The following is a 19627-nucleotide window of genomic DNA, read 5'->3' as shown; positions in this document are numbered from 1 at the left end:
ATTCAGGTGATGCTGTTTTATTACCATCTCATTATGATTAAATAATTCCTATTAAGTTCTGGATCAAAGAGAAATTTCTCACAGGAGAGTTTACAGAGTAGTTTAATGGAGTCTATTTATTGTGTAATCCCAGGGTGAGTATTGGCTTTTACACTGTCATATTAACTTATTGTGACAATTCTATGCAGCACTCCCCTACCAACCCTGGCGAGTGTAAGGGTGAGATTTTTTTCCTTTCCTTTTTTTGTAACACTGCTGTCCAACAGGCTGTAGAATGGTTACTTTGCAGGAATATTTTGATCCTGAGCTTCTCTGGCTTTAAACAAACCGAACTGACTATAGGCTGTCTTAAGGCTGAGATTAAAGAAAAATATCTGGGCAGCTTTTCATGTTGTTTGTGCTGATATTTGGAAGGATAGAGGCATGGGTTCTGCCTATCAAGGAGACAGAGCATTTGACTTTAGAACTAAATAAAATCCCTGCAGAACTCTGTATTCACTTACTTCCTATGCATGATGAGCTCTTGGCACTTTCTTTTTCATTTTGTTTGAGGGTTGATGTGGTGTTGTGTTGGGTTTTGAGTGTGGGGCTTTCAGCTTGTGAGGTTTTAAGCTTGTGAAAGCTTCCTGTAGGCTGAAATGTGACAATTCTGCTGTTTGACATGTTCAGGCAGCGTGGCTGTCTCTGGCAGTCTGGGGCTGGCACAGCCTGGCAAGGCTGGACACGAGATGTGCTGGTGATGGCTGCTGAGAAAATGCCATGAGCAAAAGGCACAGTGAGAGTGTGAAAAAGAGAAGTCCCTGCAAAGGCACAACCCAGATGAGCAGGAAGAGGAGCTTGCCTAGGTGTGTTTGCACTCTGACATGCCACATCCCAGGCATCTGTTCCCCTTGCCAGCAGCATTATTTACCTGGCAGCTCAATAATTTAGGGCCCTATGCAGTGTCAGTGTCATCGTGGGGTGACACTGGTGCGCTGCCTGCTGGGTTTCACTCCTGCAACCAAGTGAGTGGGAGTCTGGAAGGCTTCAAATCACCCTCACAACCAAGGAGCAGCAAACTGACCTTCGGGATTCCCTCATCATAAATGGTGTTCTAACCCTCCAGTTCATGGAATAACATAAATGTTAGAAGATGGCCCTTTTCACATTTAATATATTAATTTTTGTGGTAAATTCTCTACCTTTTTAGTGATAGAAAAAAGCAGCCTGAAAAATGAGCGGTGTAGATTCCTGTAAGATAAAAGGCAGTTTCAAACATTCCCAAGAATTATGTATGTTGTGTCTCATTTTAAGTCACTGAAAGGATTTTGAGGGGAACTGACTCATGATGTTTGAGTACTTCAGGCTGAAACACTGGGCCTGGAACCAATACCATGTGATGGATATGAACCATCTTCAAATGAAGAAGAGCTATTGAAACACTTGGCACAAACATTTCACAGTCATCTTGATTATTGGAAATGTTTACACACATTTTTAATGTAGAATTTCAAATGTATGTGCAGTTTGCTCTGTTTGGTTCATAAGCTGAGAAACAAATATGTTTTAATGGAAAAAAAAGTTCTAATGTATTTGCCTTGTAGATGAATTTGTTTGGGAATAGATCTTGCCTTGTTGTTTGTACTCCCTATTTCTGGAGATCTGGTTTCCCTTATTCCCTGAGGAGGAAAGGAATTATTCATTCATTTCCTTTCATTTTTTTTAATTGAAGATTGCAGCAAGGAGATTGTTTAACTGTACTCAATTTATTTTCAGAGCTAATTATTGTCTTTCATCCCCTGTATTACAATTACAGCTTGCTGGGTTGGGGCAGAGGGAGGCAGGCAGAGGTTTTCACATGTGAGGAGCTGTGGTGCTTTTTTTTCACCCAGCAAAGCCTCCAAGCACCTTTGCACACCTATGAGTGCACTTCTTTTGATGTGGCTGCATTAATTAGGGCCACAGCTCTGGGAGCCATGCGAGGACACAACGTGGGAGGATCCTGATGTGATCCCAAGTCCTGCCCTGCTGCTGGATCAGCTCTGCCAGGGCAGAGCCAGCTGGAATGCACTCCTGTGCTGCACAGTTAATCCTCTAAAAAGGGCGCCCAAAATTAAAACTGAAGCCAGGCAGAGTTTGCACAATGGAAACGTTTTCAGAGCTGTGGTTGTGCTCCAGCTCTGCTTTGAAGAACTGCAGTGACACGCTGAAGGCTCTGTGGGTCAGCCTGTGCCTCCAGAGCCCCATTCAGCCCTTGCTCAGCTCTCTGCTCCCCTCAGCAGAGGCTCTGTTCCTGCAGAGGATCAGCTGTGGGATGCCCATTTCCCCTTTTTCCCAGGGTAGGTCCCTGTGCTGCTGTTGGCATTTAATGAGTCAGATGTGTGAGTGTGGCTGTGCTGCCCTGTCACTGCCACTGCCTGCACACATCTGGAGCAGTCAGACACAGCTCATCAGCTGCTCCCTGGGCTCATTTCTGGATTAATAACTTGTGTGTTGTGTTATTTGATTTAGGGCTCTGCACACAGGCTCCGAGTTCCACTGTAGCTCCTCCTGTTAGACGTGCATCATTTGGACTCCAGGTTTGATTGTGGGCTGGGACAGGTTTTGTGGGGATGTTGTGGTATTTTCCTGGGGGTCTTATCATGGAGTAAGCCTCTTCAATTTCACCCTTTATTGGGTGAAAATAAAGAAAAAAAGTGCCTTTCTTTTGTGTGTGCCTGTCCTGCAGTGAGGCAGTGCTTGCTGGAGGGTCCTTTGGCGAGTGTTTGGCATACAGTGAAGGGTTTGGAACGTGTTGATTAATTAATTGTCATAATTTGGATGGAGCTGTGCTTCCTCCTGGAATCTTGATCCATTTTCACCAGGTGCAAATGTGTTAGCCCAAAAATGCCAAGTGAGAAAGCAGCCTCCCTGTGAATGGAGACAAGGGAGACTTCAGGTTCACTGAATGTTGTGGGGTCTGCTCTGGGTACTCAGAAATGGAGCTTGTTTAATCAAAGCTGAGGGCCTCAAAATATAAATGTCTTTGGAGCCATAAAAGCATAATTGCACTTCTTTCCCTCTCAAGGGTGCTGAGAGAACAAGTATTTTGTGATACAGCTGGGAGCCTGCATTAGGGCAGTGGGAGTGGGATACCTGGCACCATAGGGAGGCAGCCTGGAGAGAGCTAAACCTCAGATTGTCAGGAGAAAGGATGAGGATGGAACTCCTGGCAGCTGAGATGAGGGGGACCGAAGAGCCCCCATGACTTGGCAGGAGCTCAGGTTAATACTGGTTGAATAGAGCTGGAAATTGGACGTGGTAACTTCCTTCCCCCAGCATCACTCAGGGAAGCATGATTTTTTTTAAAGGAGGATTTAGATAAAATTGCTTATTAGTAAAGTGAGGATTATCCAGGATTTTAAAGTTTGTTCTTATCTCTAGTGTTGTTCAAGTGTGCAAACTTGAGGATATTTCAGCCCTTCATCATGGATCTTCAGCTGTAATAAGCCACAGACAGTCTTTAGTGGACTGAAACCTGTCTGTAGCTTGGGGGCTTTGCAGCTGTGAAAGATTCAGGATAGAGCAGGAAGAAAAAGGGCTACAGACTTTATAGAGGAAGAGAGTACAATTATAAGCCAGGACATCTTTCTTATTGTTCTTTGATTCTTTTCTTCCTTTCTTCTTTCTGGCATCAAATGGATTATTGCCATTTTAAAGTGCATGAGTGAAATGGGCCTTATTATCATTTGAACATTTTCTTCTCCCTTGAAGTGTCTTTCACTTAAACCATCAAATCCTGACAACTTCTCCCCACATCCACTTCTGCCATCATCAGTCACCGAGTGTGTGTGACACCAAAAAGGCCTCATGGCTGTGTGAGCACGGGGAGGTTTCTCTGCTTCTGCTGGGGCTGCTTTGCCTTGCAGTCCCTTGGAGCTCTGCCCCACACTGAAATAAACCTGGGATGAAGTGGAGATGCCCTCGTTCCCTTCCTGAGGGGTTTTGTGCTGCTTGTGTCACATGGAGCTGTGAGTCTGTCAGGGCAGAGTTCCTCCTGCCCATCCCTGGAGATGCCAGAGCTGGGCACTGCTGGAAGTCATCCCTTAATGGATTTGGGGTCAGTTCCTTTGCTGGAGGGTTTGTGGGACAATGCAGCATTTGTGGTGTCCCATCAGGAAATTCAGCTGACAATCCCTTTCTGCCTACAAGTTTGGCTGCATGACTAACATGAATTATTGATTTTACAAGATGGCAAACAAAGCACATTCTCTGTTTGGATTAACATGCTTTTAGAGTTTTTTCCCCATCTCTGTTTTTCCTCATGTGAAATGGGGTGGGGAGAAAGGGCAAAACCAACAAAACTTGCCAAAAATATTGTCAGGGTGGGACAAAGAAAATTTGTGTCAGACAAGCCCTTCCATCAGAGCTTTTATACAGGACAGTAATTTCAGACACTTGTGGGAGAAGTGGTGAGATGGTAAAGGGGGGGGAGCAGAGCTGTGGAAGGATGTTGTGCTTGAAGGATCTCTTTGTCCTCTGTGTCACCTACAAGCACAGAGCTCAAAATCTCAAAGTCACTGTCTTGCCTTTCCCTTGTCCTTGAGTAAGGCTGGAGCTCAGCTCTCTCCTGTCCTAGGAGATCATCCTGATTTCCACATCCCTGAGGACTGGGGAGGGAGGAGCAGAAGGTGCTGGTGGCTTCTCCTGCTCTGCTCAGATAAAATAATCAAATACACTCCCTCTGGGTCCCAGTGTGTTACATGTGGACACATCTCAGTGGGTTGAGCACCTCTCCCTTGAGCTGTTCCACTCTGGCCTGGATACTGAGAGGAGTTCAGGCGTGTCTAAGGGCACATTTCCCATTTTGCCAGCCCTTTCCTGCACCTGCCCTGGCTCACAGCTCCCGTCTGGCGGGCGAGCGCCGGAGTTCACAGCTCTCCCTAAAATGATGGGATGTTATTTCAGCCTTGGCAGCACAGCAAGCTAGAAAGTTAGGACAGGAAATAGTAGGAAAAGAAAACAGGGAGATGTGTCTTTTTTAAGGCTGCAGCTCCTGCTGGCACAGCTGCTGTGGTGGAGGAAGCTGCGCTGCTCCTGGCTGCCCATCTTGTGCCTGGAGGGAAGAGTGAGCTGTGCCAGTGTCCTGCAGTGCTCATCCTCCTCCTGCCCCCCTCTCACCTCTCACTGCTGCTGCCTGCCTGTCCCCCTGCCTTGGAGCAGAGCAGGGTTGGTGGCTGAGCCGCTGCTGTGCTGCTGGCGCCCGTCCACACTCAGAATTTCTGCGCCGCTCCTTCCATTGCTGAGGGCGCGTCTTGTGGGGCAGGCAAAAAAGAAATCTCCGCTTTTCAAGGCAGAAAAATAAGGGTGAATTTCTTTCTTTCATGTGGCATAACCCAACCAAGGGAATGTAGCACTGCCACTGTCAGCTGCTGTTCAGCTATGGCTGCTCAATACATGACACTTTTAAAATGAAAATTTTTTTTAGAAGGATGATTTGAATTCTGTGTCTCTGCTTCCAAGAGTAAGCTTGAATTTTTCTGCTTTTTTACCTTTTAAAGCTAGCACAGACTTTGATTGATATAAATCCAGTCTGCTTCATTTAATGAGATGCACAGGAGAACGAAGGCTGCCTTTTTAAAATATTTGTTTATTTTGTGTTTCAGCATTGTCATCCTGTTTCTACTTCCAGCTGGTAATATTGATTTTATTTTTAGAAGTTTATATTTCATGTTACATGCAAGTGCATTGGCATTCCACTAATGTAATATTAATGGATTATCTGTGGATTAGAAATATTATTTAGATTGTTATTCAAAGAAATAGGTAGTGGGAATGGAGGGCCTGTTGTCTCTGCTGGCAGAATTAACAGTGCATCTCTAAAGAACACTACAGCAGGAAAAGAAAGGAAAATGCATAAGCTGATCAGGAAATAAAATAGGGGGATGGACAGTCTGCTGATGTCACAGGGACATAAAGCTTAGCCTCAACAAAAATGAGAATTCAGATAATTTTTTGAGTTTATGAACACAATCCAGTTTTGTAGAGGCAGCTACATAGAATTTTAGGTTGGGTTATTTAATTTTAATAAGCAGCACTGATGGTGCTTCTACTATTACTACTATTAAATCTTGCATTTTACCCTTTACTTCCTTCTCTTGTGGGATCCATTCATAAAAACGGGGTACCTACAAAATGCTGTGTTCTCTGAAGATGACCTCCAATATTGTATTATATTAATGAAGTTATATTAAGCCATGTGTTCATTTCTTTCTGCTGTGCCTTTGTGTCCTGGACACTGAGCAGGATCCTGACATAGTGATATTCTCCCCCCTTGCTCCAAATCCCAATTTTTCAGTTCTGTCCAGCAGTAGCAATGTTAGATAGACATGTGCCTAAATTTGGTGGTGTCAAGGCTGGAATTCCTCAAAGCTTCAACTTTACTAATCATGTTTTTGTCACCATTTGTGCCCAGCTCAGTGTTTTGACACGTGCTTTTGTCCCATTAATGCCAGTGGGGTTTAGGCATGTGCTTCAAAATCCCTTGCATGGACATTCAGCTATCAGTGAAACAGTGATTCAGGGCAAAACCAGTGCCTGGTTAAAAAACCACAAACAAATAGGAAAACCTGTGAGTCCTTACAGGCTTATCATTGCCAGGATTGGAGTGAATTTCTCTGTCTTTGTCCCTGTAATAGTTATTTAGCTGGTTTATAAATTGGGGCCATGCTGTAATTTAGCAGGGGAGGTGCTGACCATCAGCAGGCACTGGAATTAGGAGCAGATGTTGCTGTGCTGATGGCAGAGTTTGCCTTTGGTCCTGCCTGTCAGCACTGGAAACCAGGGGCCTCTCTCCAGGCACAACCCACCCACAAAATGCCAAGTGCTGCCCAGAGAAGGTCACCAGCCTGCACAGCAGTGTCCAGCAGCAGAACTGTGCTGAACATTCAAAATAGGAAACAATAAATAAAACATTCCTTGGGTGAGGGTGGTCCCATATCTTTCATATTCCTTGGAGGTAACAGTTGCTATGGCAACTCCTCATTTACTTCCCTTTTTTATTTTTTCCTCCATATATTGATAATTATATTAAGCAGCACATAAAGGCTGCTGGCTGCTGCTGTGAGCTCTGCACAGTTCCATTTGATAATCCACCCTTTCACATGTTTGTGGCTCAGTGCTGTCCCCTCATCAGGGACTGCCTGGTCAGGTAGCCCAGAGCTATCACAGCTCTACAGTAATTGTGTGTCTGGGGTTATGCTCCTTCCCAAAGGCTGCCCCAGCACCTGCTTGTTTCTCTTCTGTGCTCACTCCAGGACTAAGAGATGCTCTTGGAGGTGTTCTTGGAGCTGTGCCCTCCATAGCCCTGCTTGCTGCCTTTCCATCTGCTGGGCTGGTGGATCCTGCACGGCCTCACTGGGAGTCAGAGCTGGGAGGAGAACGTGGAGCTTAGACAGGAATCTGAGACAGGGGGAGCTGGGCTGGCAGATGTGTAAACTCAGGGTATGTTCCTACATCTGCATCCCCAGACTTGTAAGGCTGTGCCTCGTTGTTGTGTCTTAGTGCTTGCTCCTTCTGGGGGCATCCCCTGTGAATATATGAAAGAGAAATTCTGCCCTGGGCCCCTCAGGACACAAACCTTCTCCCAGTTTTGGGGCTACGCTGGCAGCAGGGGTTTTATCTCCCATCTGAGAGCCGTGTTCTCTTGGTAAATATTCCGTGCACTGACTTAGACCACACTTTGCAGTTGTCTCTGCCTCCTCTGTGGGTGCAAGTACCCGTTACCACAGTACGATGGGGTGTAAAATTGTTGTATATATTCTCAGCTTCATGGCCAAGTCAGCAACCTTAATTGCTTTGGCAGCCTTCCAGCAGCACTGGGATTGAATGGCTCTGGCATTATCACACTGACTTGCAGTTGCATGAAGTCGTAATCAAACAGGATATTCAGTGTAAAGCTCTTTGCCAATCTCTTGAAAACCATTTTGTCTCTGTGCATCACCTGCCACAACTAACTTCTCTTCCAAAAGGAGGTGCTGGGAGTGGGAGTGTAGGAAGGGGATTTGGCCGTTTTGTTTGCACAAGATAACTTGTTAATTGTGTGTACTCGAATACCTTTACACTTGGAAAAGTTGTGGTTTCAAACTGAGAGCTGTCAAGGGGGGTATAAAAAGGGGGTGTGTGTGTGACTTTTCACCTGCTCATCAGAAGCAGCAAATTACAAGGGGATTATTTATAATCTGTTTGCTTTGTGGGTTTTTTAGTATCAGGTTGACAGATATAAAAGTGGATGTTTTGGGTTGTAAAGTTCCTAGTGGTGAGTTTTAATGGTGCTAATTTCATCAGTTTGGGATTCTTTTGTTACTTTCTCAGCCATGATACATTACCCTTGTGACAGTGCAAACACAGAACTGTTATCTTTAATTTTTGTGATAAAACTAAATTGTAAAACATTTGTGATTTGTTGCTGCAGAGAAAGAAGGCTGGGATATTGTAGTGAATGGCCTACTTACAGCTATATGGCAGAATAATGCTAGACTGAAATAATTTCTTAAACATTCTGTCATTGCATGTAATCTTGAAGTGTAAATTGGCCTTTTGTAATGTTTATTTCAGTTGAACTACAGAAATGGTACTTTTTTACCCTAATCCTGCCCCATTAGAGACACAAACACAAGCCCATTTATCGTAGTGTGCAGCACTAATTTTTTACAACTGCTTGAATTATGCTAAGTGATCTTGTGCAGTCTGAGAAACAGCAGCAGAGGTCCTGACCTTGCTTCTTTCCTCGATCAGCAGAGTCGAAATTAAAATATCAAGAGAAACAATTTCTGCAGCAAAATTGTAAAAGTTAATAGAGTTGACTCTACTTTTGCATTCATGTTCCCGTTAAATCAGCCCTATTCACATTATGTTTCTGAAGCACAGGAAAAAAATAAAGCCACTACTTTTTTTGCTATCTTTGATGTAACAGATAAAAGAAAACAGAAAAGCTTTAAATTGAATTTACTAAGTGCATATTTAATTTGCATTTAATGCACCGGGTATTGCACGTTAATCAAACTAAAGATTACTATTAAAATATGCATTTAAGAATGAGCTGCTGTGTGTTCATGACAGTTGTTGCTCAATGTGTTTAGAAGAGCTTTACCATACAGGCTGGGGGAAAAAAATCCCATGCTGGTTTCTATCCCAGCCAAGTTGGATTTGGTAACAGCATGGTTGAATTTGCTCCTTTGACCTAATTCAGCAGAGTTCCTTTTAATCAAAATCAGGGGATGACCCAAAGGCTGGGACTTCTCAAAGTGGGCATGAAAGGGCTTTAGTGTTTTATTTGTTTGGGTTGTGGAAGTGCTGGTGTCCTCTGGAGTCTCTGCACAGGGGATTTAAGTGCCCTGAGCCCCTCCTGCCCAGCCACCCATGGGATGAGCTCAGCACCACTTCAGAGCATCCCAAAGCATGGTCTGCTTGTTTTAATAGTGTTGGTTGTGCTGACAGAGCACAGGGAAGGGCTGTGTAAGACTCCTCTCCATCCTGTGTAGGCTCCTCTGTGACCAGATGCAAAGAGCATGCAAAGTTGTCAGCCTTAAGCAGAGGACAGTAAATTTTGGCTCATGTATAACAAACATTATCCTTTACCTCATGCAGTTGGGCTGAAATAATTCTGGGCTATAACGTATCAGGCTGCTGCTGATAGTTGGAGAAGGGTATTCCTAGAAAAACATGATTTAAGAAGACTTGGTAATCTGATAATATGTGTTTTTAAGGATATTTGTGGGAAGGGGAAATTGCACTTGTCACCATCTGGATCAATACTTTCAACAAGTCATAATAAATGCTACTTACTGCTACTTAGGAGAGCATAATTAGTATTCAGTAAACCAATATTAAAATGTGTGCTATGCTTTAAACTGTTTGACTGTATTAGCATTTAAATACCCTATTGTGTATTTGCTATTTCTTCTCTTCTTATAAAACTGTATTCTCCAGAGTTCAAAATGATTAATTTCCTTTAGAATATGTACAATGCAAGGATTTAACAATTCCTTGTATTTAATAATTGCTCAGTAGCCAGGCTTATTATTTCACATAAGCACTTGGGTACAGAGTCATCCAATATTAGGTCAATCATGCTAATAGGGAAATCTGCATAACACATTCCCTGTGCTCCAGGAGCACGGGGGAGGCTGGGTGCAGGGTGGCAAGGGCTGCACCACCAGGCACCCGGAGCATCCCTATCCCATGTCAGCCTTCATTTTCTGCCTACCAGAACAACTGACAGCTGGATCAGGGCCTTGACGTGTCTTCAGAGAGTTTTGCCCTCCTTGGCATTTGCAGACAATTGTACAGCTCTGTCTGACAAGCAAAACCTTTTTTTTTCCTATTTTCTTTTTTTTTTTTTTTTTTTTTTCCCCAGCAAACTGACTCTCCCTCCACTTGCTCTTGCTTACAAGCAGCAATTCCCTCCTGTGCCCAAGGGGCATCAAACACCAACAGGATTTTAACTCTGGCTCCAGGTTTAGCCCCTGTAATAACATGAAGGGGCTTCCCTCCACCATAATACTGTAAAAATTTATGGGAAGTCCTGTATAATGCCTGGAAATTGTATTCCCTCTTTGTCTACCCCCCTATATAATCTCACCTTTTTTTTCCTCCTGCAACTGTGAATAAGTTATTAAATACATGGCAGCTGAGCTGGTAAAGTGATTTACATCCTGCTTGCAGGTCTAGCCTTGAATATGATTAGTGTGCCTGTCTGAAAGATGGAACTGAAAAAGGAAAGTTCTTCGAAAAAATGTGATGAGGCAACTCTTTTGTTAGCAGAGGGTGTTGAGAAAATCTGGTAATAAAAATGAACGTTGAGTTTGGCTGGCTTGAGGGCAGATTATTGTACCTACAGGCTATTTTAGGAAGCAGCTTTCTCCTCTCCATATGGCTTTCCATGAGATGGAGACCAAGCAGTTGGAGCTGCCCTGGCCATGGAACCAAGCATCTCTTGGTGCTGGAGCAGCTGTGAAGGGAGGGAGCAGGGGCCAGGCAGAGTCAGCAGTGCTGGCAGTTTATCCTGACCAATCTGTCTGTTCACATGAAGAAGTGATTAACCAAAACAGCCTCTTTTGCCATGCAGGCTTTGCTCTGGGTGAGGTTTGGAGATGGGGGTGTTTCCTCCAAGGAGACTTGTTTCCAGACTTCAAGAAAAGTGATTTGGTTTTTTTAGCAAGGTACAATTAGTAATTTTTAAGAACAGTGTCCAAGCTCAGCAGTTTTTTAAATACACTCAAATCCATCTTTTCTTTGATCCAGACGTACAAGCGGTTGAAAAGAGAATTAGGGATGGGATTTAGAAAGAATGGTCGGGCTTAATAAAGCCACAAATTTATTAATGTCTCCTGCTTAGTTTTTTTAAAGGATGATATGTGTGAATTAGGTGCTTCTGCTGTACCATGACACAGGCTGGGCTCTCTTTCATGGGTGTCCTTGAATCTTTCACCCTTTCTGCCAGAGGGAGAGGACACTGGGGGGGACAGCACCACTCCCCTTCTTGCAGACTTTTCCTTGGACCTGGTATCTGCAAAGGCCCCAAGGCACAAATGATTTTGTATTAATGTTCTCCTGAATGACTCAGTAATGAACCTGTGGCTCTGCACCTTTTTGAGGCAGTTTCGTTCCTGGGCAGTTTTGTGGAGAGCAGAACTCCGTGTGAGTCTGAGCAGGACTCGCCCTCACGGGACTGTGCAGAGCTGGGGTGTCCTGAGGATGCTGTCCAGAGGGGAGTCAGAGAACCAGGGCCTCAAAACAGCCTGGTGAGCATCAGCAGCACTGGGGGTTGTAAATGAGTGTGGAAATGCTGATCAAATCTGCCCTGCCACAGGATATTCACTGCTCTGTGCATCCACGAGTCAGGGATGTGAGACTCCCTGCTCAGATAAGCCTCTGAATTTGACTTTGTGGGCTGAAAGTGTAGCTAAAAACCACCCACAGCCTTGCAGTAATATTTTGTTTTTCATAAATTCAGGCTTCCTAGGCTGTGATGGGCTGGGCAAGCCTCCTCTCTGCTGCAGGGGCAGTATTGGTAAGTGCTTAAAGAAGCACCGTGCATCCTTCTCTATCAAGGGGATTGCATCTCCAATAAGGGCAGCAACAATAGGAGTTGGACTGATATTTGATTTGAATGAGAGGGATTTCTTAGATCCCTTGGCCTAGCTGGGAGATGAGAGATAAGCCTTACAGAAGAATCACACATGGTCTCTGAAATACCCAGCAAAACTCCCATCCCTCTCCCTGTAGGCTACTTAGCTGAGAAACTCAGCCCTGCATCTTGTGGAGATAAAATTGCTGTCAAATCCTTCTGAACTCTCTCTGCTTTCTGAAAACATGTCACCAAGGTAGAGATTTAAATCCAGCTTTTAAACTTCAGCAGGACTGGTAAAAACACACTTTCTAACACGTTACTTGGTGAATTATAATTAATTTCCTGTAAAAGTGCGTATTATCTTCTCAATAATGCCACATGAAACACCATAATTAGTATTGTTATGGTGAATTCTGAATTATTAATGCCTTGGTGCCTACTTCAGTGCCTTTGTTTGGGTCATTTGCATCTCTGCCAGGAAGTTGGGGTTCTAGTACTGCCACTTCAGCTTTAATTTCTTTTGCTTTTTCTTTTTTCTTTACTTTTACAGTGATTCTAACAACTGTTGGTTGAGGATCTGCTGGAATTGGGTTTAACACTGTCCTTTAGGAAAGGGAAGGTGCCTGCTCATGGTAATGGACTTCTTAAAGGCACTGAGACCACCAGGACACTGTCTGCTTTCCATAGTTTGTCTGAATTGTTAGGATAGAGGCAAGAAATTGCTATTATGAGTACAGTACTTTGTATTGATGATGATCTTTTGTAATACTTCACACTGTTGCAAAATCCCAGTATCTGCTGACTTTTATACCTGTCATTGCCAGTTCTGGTAGTTTTTCAAAGATATTTTGGAGGTAGTGAACTGAAAAAAGTAAAATTTTTATTTGACTGTTAAGGACACAGAGATGAAAAAATGCAAAAAAAAAATAGTCACCCTGATAATGTATTTGTTAAGTAACAAATACTGAGTTTGATGTCAGGACAGAAATCAATCTTTCAGCCAAAAGACTGGAACTAGCCATGGCTTTTCTGTTTTGCTGCAGCAGCAAGCAGATTTATCAGCTTAAAAATCAACCTCTGTCCTGTACAAAGTTACTTCTCAGTGTTCTTAAACTCTGTGTCTTGAGACTCAAAGTCCTCATTACTGCTCTGGTCTTTGGTACCAACATCAGCAAATAAGACAAGGCCAATATATTTTAATTATGCATTCCTCATCATAGCAATGTTCTCTGTTCTCTCATGTGGTCAAATGTGGCACAAAGCAGGAAAATCACATTGTGTGATGTGCTCATGCACTGTTAACCATGAGCAGGGTCTCTAATTGCAGGCAGTAATTAGTATCACGTTTTTATAGATCTGTGGAGTATATCTGTGGATGTGTGAAAAGGAGAAGATAATGTTGACCAAGTACACGTCAGTTTTAAAGGTAATATTTCTCAGCCCTTATAGTTCACCACGTTGCCTGTTAGGATTGTCAGCTGCAACAACTAATTTGGGTTTTGGGTGAATTAATGTTCCATATTTAATGGAAAAAAAAAAACCAAACCAGAACAAGCTCCCAGATTTGGTTATTTCCATCCACTTCTGTCTGGCCCTCGGGAGGTGACCCTGCTATGGATTTTAATCCCTGGCTTTGAGATTGCAGCTCCTAATGGGGGAACCAGTTCCATGCTCTCAACAGATGGCAAATGTTTTCATCTCCTTTTTTTTTTTTTTTGCTAAGTAGGTTTTAGCCGTAACAGGTTTTTTATGTTATTTCTACCAAATTTCCTTGGATGCAAATACTGTGTTTTTATTTCATTTTGGTTCTTACTTGGCTGTAAAATTCATCTTAAATAATATGGGTTATGCTTGTTTTAATTTTCCACTATAATTTTAACACAGCAGCTTAAAATATATTTATGATGCAATCCAGTGTTGGAAAATGAGCTGTAATGTACATTATAGTTGGTTTCCTACAATGTAAAAATATCTTTGCAGTTACATTCTGAAGGAATAACTGTCCTTAGGGGCTAAAAAAGCACACAGTTTACTTTGTTTCTTAAAGTTAATCATCAGAGCTCAAATGTAAACTTAAAATGCATTAAACACCGAGATAAAATGTAAGGAGTATTTTGTGGTTTTAAAGCCGTGAAAGATATTGCAAAACATTTTACGGCAGAGAGAACTTTGTATTTCCTTGTATGGAAATAAACCCTGAAAAATGATGGTCAGGCCTTTGTGCTGGCCACACATAAAACTGCAGTGGCAGAACACCACACAGTGAATGGCCCCATTTGGGCTGAGCAGCCAGCCAAGGAGCAATGTGCTGAATCCCTAATTTTTTATCCAAGTGACTTCCTACTTTAGCTCTTTCCCCTGTGCCTTCTCCTCAGTTTGTTGAGAATGTGGATTCCACTGTTGCGGCTTTTTAAATTCAATTTTGTTTATATTTTAAGTGTATTTTGCAAATAGAGGGGAAGCAGCAGAAAGATGGAACACAGCAGGGATTTCACTTTAATTTCTTTTTTTACCCTGTGTGTGCATTTCCAGGCCCGTTGGTAGAAATCCGCCCATGCAGCACTTCCAGTGTTGGGCCTCCTCCTCTGATTTGTTTCCTGCGTGATTTGTGACTCATTCCTTGGTGTGAATAATTTCAATTCTGCTTCTTGCCTAGAGAATTTGGGTAATGTGCCTTCAGAATGAGGTCAGTTCTTCAATGGGGAAATACCAGCTAAAAGAAATGGCCTTTTGGTCAAGACTTGCAAATTGTGTGTCACAAAGTGCTTTACTCTTGGAAAGTTGTGCGCAGATCAGCTGTAACAAGAGTCAAACAGGATACACAGGTTGGCTAAAATGTATTTAAAATAGGAAACGAGGAAAAGAAGGGAATAATCTTTCTCCCTAGATGAGCCCAGCAAGCAGGATGGCATTGTTAGTGTGGTGAAAGGGATATTTCCCATTATTAACTGCATTTGTATGACATGAAATGTCTGCAGCTAAAAGCAATTTATATGTAACTTAAGGAATAATCGATATTGATTTGGAATGAAGAATGTTATGATCTTGTTTCTGAAAGATTCATGCAACTTGCAATTTTATGAAAACTTGATTCCATTACACCTTCCCTGCAGCAACAGACCATAAAGATTGATTATACATTAAAAGCAATATTTGGGTGAAGAAATATGCTAGACAGGTTTTCAACTATCTTTTCTCTAGCTGCCTTTGCTTTCCCCTCTCAGATGTACAAAAATGAAGTGTTTCCAAGAGGGGCCACAAGCTTAGACACTGGTAGTATAATAATATCTAACACTTAGCATTTTACACCTTTGTAGCACTACACAAAAGAATGAATTCATTCTCAAAACACCTCTGAAAGAAGAACTCCTTGAATATTGCATGTGGCATTAATGAACAATCATATTTGTAACTTACTTTCATTTTCCAGGAATAGTTGTTCAAACAAGTTCTTGCTTACAAGGTGGCTCATGAATAAGAAAAACATTTGTAAATACTCAAGCAAAATACTCTATATGCTCAAGAGTCTGCATCAGTAGAATTTGATTGCTTTGAAATCTCTTTTGGTGATTAGGGAACAAAAGCAAATCCTGTTGTAAAAGGTTACTAGCACACAGCTCAAGGTGTAAATGATAGATGCTCCAAGTAGTAATTGTGGCAAGTAGCATGTCATGGGACCTTTGGCTGGTATATGGTAGTGCATAGACCCAGACTTTTTTCTGGTTGCTGTAACTTGTGCTTTAGAACCTACATTTTTATGAACTGCACTAAAAACCTTCCCCTGACACACAAATAATGATGTGCTTTGGCTTGAAAAACTCACCTTCAGAGTGGGAAAGAGAAATGTGTAGCAATTCATCCTTCATTTCTGCAGCCAGCTGGAGGTGCAAGTTCTGGGAAAGGGAAACTTTGTGTCTTGCAGGTTTGGGGGTTTTTGTTCAGGATGAGCTGAACCATCAGTGCTGCTTGGGTTGAGTGTCAGTGCAGGGTAACCACAGCAAGGAGAGGCAGCACAGGGATTTGGAACTGCAGAATTTGGAACTTTGCTCCACCCAGTCTGTAGTTAGTGGTGCTGGTACTTTGGGGCTTCTCCCACAAAACAAAGTTGCTGCTCTGGACCATCTGAGGAAGCAAAGAGAAATAATTCCTTTAATGTCCCAGTGACTCTGAGCAAGCAGCTCAGCCCCGCTTCAATTAGCACACAGCAACAGGGCTTTCATTTCTCACCCTTTGAGTGCACACACCTTCTTTTAGTGCCTGTGTGTTTGTCCAAGAAGGTTTTTGATGTCTCCTTTTTTTTCCTTCTTGATCAGTTTCAAATTTTCCATGTCTGGCACTTTAACCAAGTGCCTGTGCAGTAGCAGTGAGCAGACCTCCCATCCAAAATCCATCCAGCCTTCTCCAGTCAGTTTATTACAGGAAAACTCTTCCTTGGGAGCTTGTGTGTTAAACAATTCATTTGAACATGCATAGTAGGGCTGTTGCTTCCTCTGAGGTGCTTCTGTACATGCTTATTTTGGGGCAAACCTGCACAGAAATATGACAGCAATCACCTGGCTGGAGCTGGGCTTTGGGTTATTTGTTGTTGCTGCTGAAGTAGTGCAAGTTTCTGGGTAATTATTGGGACAAAACATGACATTAGCTATTGCCACACAATGTGACAGCTGGTCTGGGTCACCTGCACCAGCAGTGAGTGGGTGGAACAGAAGTGGTGTGCAGGAGGCATTGCCCATGTGGTGAGGAGGATGAGGGTTATTCACAAACTGATGCAGGGAGAAGTGAGAGCCTCGAGTGAACGTGGAAGGTTTCCAGTATCGCCAGGATTCCAGGGAGCAAGACATTTGTACAAAGCCTAAATTGAGAATGTTCTTGGGAATTGAGCTTGTTCTCAAGTCGTCAGACCACATGTGTGCTGCTCCTGCTAGTGCAGCCTGTTGTCTAATAAAGTTCATTGGTATTTTTCCAAAGAAATCCTGCTGACCACTTGCTGTAGATTGTGCTGTGCAATTGCTTGAAACCACACTGTTCAATACTTGAAAACATTTGAAGTCCTAAATGCAGTTAGAGGTGTTTGTTTGCAGTGGACAAGGATTTTGCAGCAAACATCAGGGAAGGTTTTTATCAGGAGATGCTGTTGGCTGGTTCAGGACTTGGAGGCAGAAAGTGTTATCATGGGCTCAGAATTCAAACCAGCCACTGCTGTAGTAATAGATTATAATATTAAAATGCAGATTCTCTATAATATATAGCATCCTTTTTTCCCCTGGTTTTGGGAACATACCTGAATATTTTTACCTAATAGAGATGCTGAAGGGTATCCATGCTTAGGTGATAAGAGGATGGGGTTCAGAACCCAAACCTCAGAGATCTGTTATCCACACAGAAGCTGCACTGCAGACACAGGAGCTATGTTGCCATCATGGCAATTCCAAACAGATTTCCAGCTGTGACCATAAAAAAGATCTCAAGGCAGGTTAGATATAAATTCTGTTATTTTTTTTGGTTTTTAATGTGCTTCTCTGATATAACTTCCCAATTCTCCTCTTTTAGAAGTCCATTGCAATAAATTCCTGAAGAGTCTTATCTTTTACATTCAAATGATGTATTGGCTTGGAAGTAAATGCATGAATGTCAAAACAAATCAATGAAATAAAAGAATAATAAAAGGAATGAATCAGGCACAAACATCACTATAAATGGGAAACAATGAAACCATGGTCATTCCAATTCGACATCCATAAATTCATAGTGAGGCTCTGTGTGTGGAAGTTAACCATGCATGTAAGTGTTCTTAGGGTTGAGATCTGACTTAATTCTGTCACAGAAGTGCATAATTAAATGCATATAAAAATTAAAGCGCATGTGAGAAAATAGATTAAAGTGGAATCAAGTAAGCAAGACTTAAGTGTCCCCAAACTAATATTGTTGTGTAATTTGAGAACAGTTAGGAACCTATTTTTGCATGTGTAGTACTGTATCTAAGCAACATTCTTTTAGGATGCTGTAATCGGGGAAAATAAGATTGTTTTCTTCTGAAGTGTAAGATGGTTGGTATATTTTCCTTTATTTTTCAACTCCCTGAAACAAGGTGACTGCTGACAGTCACTTGCTGTTATGGTGCAGATGGTTTTGAAGACACTAAAACAGGGGTCAGGAGACTGTGGTTCTCACTCTGTTAGTGACTTTCCAGGTTACCTTCAGTGACTTACTTCCATCTATTTTTTTTTTCCCCTCTCTTCTCCTTTCTTCTGTATAGACACAGGTTTGGAGGGCATGGCTCCCTGTGGTTGGTTTGTATGGTATGTACTCTATGCTTGGCTCTTGTCCTTAGAATAGCTCCTGCTGTACTGCAGTAGTGTCAGAAATAGTGTTTAAAATTCCTCTAGTACCAGAGCAAAGCTCAGCTTTGTTTCTTCGTCACCTTTCCCAGGGAAAAGTGATTTTTCCCTAGGATCTTACGGCATAACATTATCCTTGTCTTCCTCCTGTGGCAGCAAAACCCTACTGAAATTGGGAAAACACCAGGTCAAAAACAATTGGTCAAAAAACAACTGATCAAAAACTATACAGACACAGGGCTTGGAAAGAATTGGTCCTTATGTTTTAGTAAAAATAAGCACCGTTTAGGGAGTCCACAGCTGTAAAGCTGGGGCTCATTTCTGGTTTAAATGTGTCTGAATTCCATGCTAATCAAGTCAATGCCAAAACTTACCTTTGAACCTCATCAGGAGGAAGAAAATAGATGCTATGCATAGTAGTAGTCCCAGAAGCCTGGCCCTGAAATCCCAGCCTGTGTTCTACAACCCCACCAGCTTTTGGATGTTTTTAATCTTTCCACTCTCTTTTATTTTCCCTTTTTTTTGGGGAGGGGGGAGTAAAAATAAACCTTGAAAAGAGGTGGCTGTTGTCATGCTGGTCTAAGGTTTGAAAAATGTGAGTTGCTGGTGATTGGGCAGAGGCAGGATGGTGTGGGCTTTAATCATTCTCTCCCACCACCTCTGTGTGCCCTCCATTTCCTGCAGAAGTCTATACCCAGTGACCCCAAGGCAGAAGTGATATTGTAACACAGGCAGTGAAGTCTCAGGGATATAAATTATATATCAGCTGAGCCCTGGCTGTACTGCAGGGAGACCTGGACACGTCCAGGAGCATTGCTGAGCGTGTCACCCTCTGGAGTGGTCAGCAAACTGCTGTCCCCAGGGTGGCTGCAGTGGGCAGCCCCCAGATGAGGGTTTTGGCAGCCCACTGACCCCCAGCTCCAGCACTAATCTCTGATCAGGAGCCATCTGCTCAGTGCAGCCCAAGCGAGTAAGCACTTTTCTAACTGTTAGGGATGACCTGGAGAAACTCATGGGGGAAATAAAGCATCAGCCACTGATTGGAATACTGATAGCCATCATTTGGAGTGGTGCTGCAGGAAACCAAATTATGCCTGTGCTCCCTGCCTCGCTGCTCAGCAATATTGTCAATTTGAAGTTAAATCTTCTTGATCAATCCAGGCTCAATTTTGCCACCTTTTGTTGTATTGAATTATGT

The 19627-nt window shown here is 42.8% G+C and overlaps 1 protein-coding gene across 2 annotated transcripts in view; it reads left to right on the top strand.

The window, feature by feature from the left end:
- Positions 1-19627, top strand: part of CDH4 (cadherin 4) — a 423750-nt gene that overhangs the window by 127417 nt on the left and 276706 nt on the right. Inside the window, exon 3 of one of the 2 annotated variants that reach the window (XM_071447095.1) lies at positions 18348-18390. The exons of the other annotated variant lie outside the window; for it this stretch is intronic. Coding sequence (XP_071303196.1) covers positions 18348-18390 — 43 coding nt within the window. The remainder of the gene's footprint in view (positions 1-18347; positions 18391-19627) is intronic. 2 annotated transcript variants of the gene reach the window in all.

The sequence above is a fragment of the Agelaius tricolor genome, unplaced genomic scaffold (genome assembly GCF_023055355.1).
Source record: "Agelaius tricolor isolate 1412-34295 unplaced genomic scaffold, bAgeTri1.0.p SCAF_23, whole genome shotgun sequence".
NCBI lineage: Eukaryota > Metazoa > Chordata > Aves > Passeriformes > Icteridae > Agelaius > Agelaius tricolor.
Note: the sequence above shows the minus strand (reverse complement) of the source record. Positions and strands in the feature narration are given on the sequence as shown.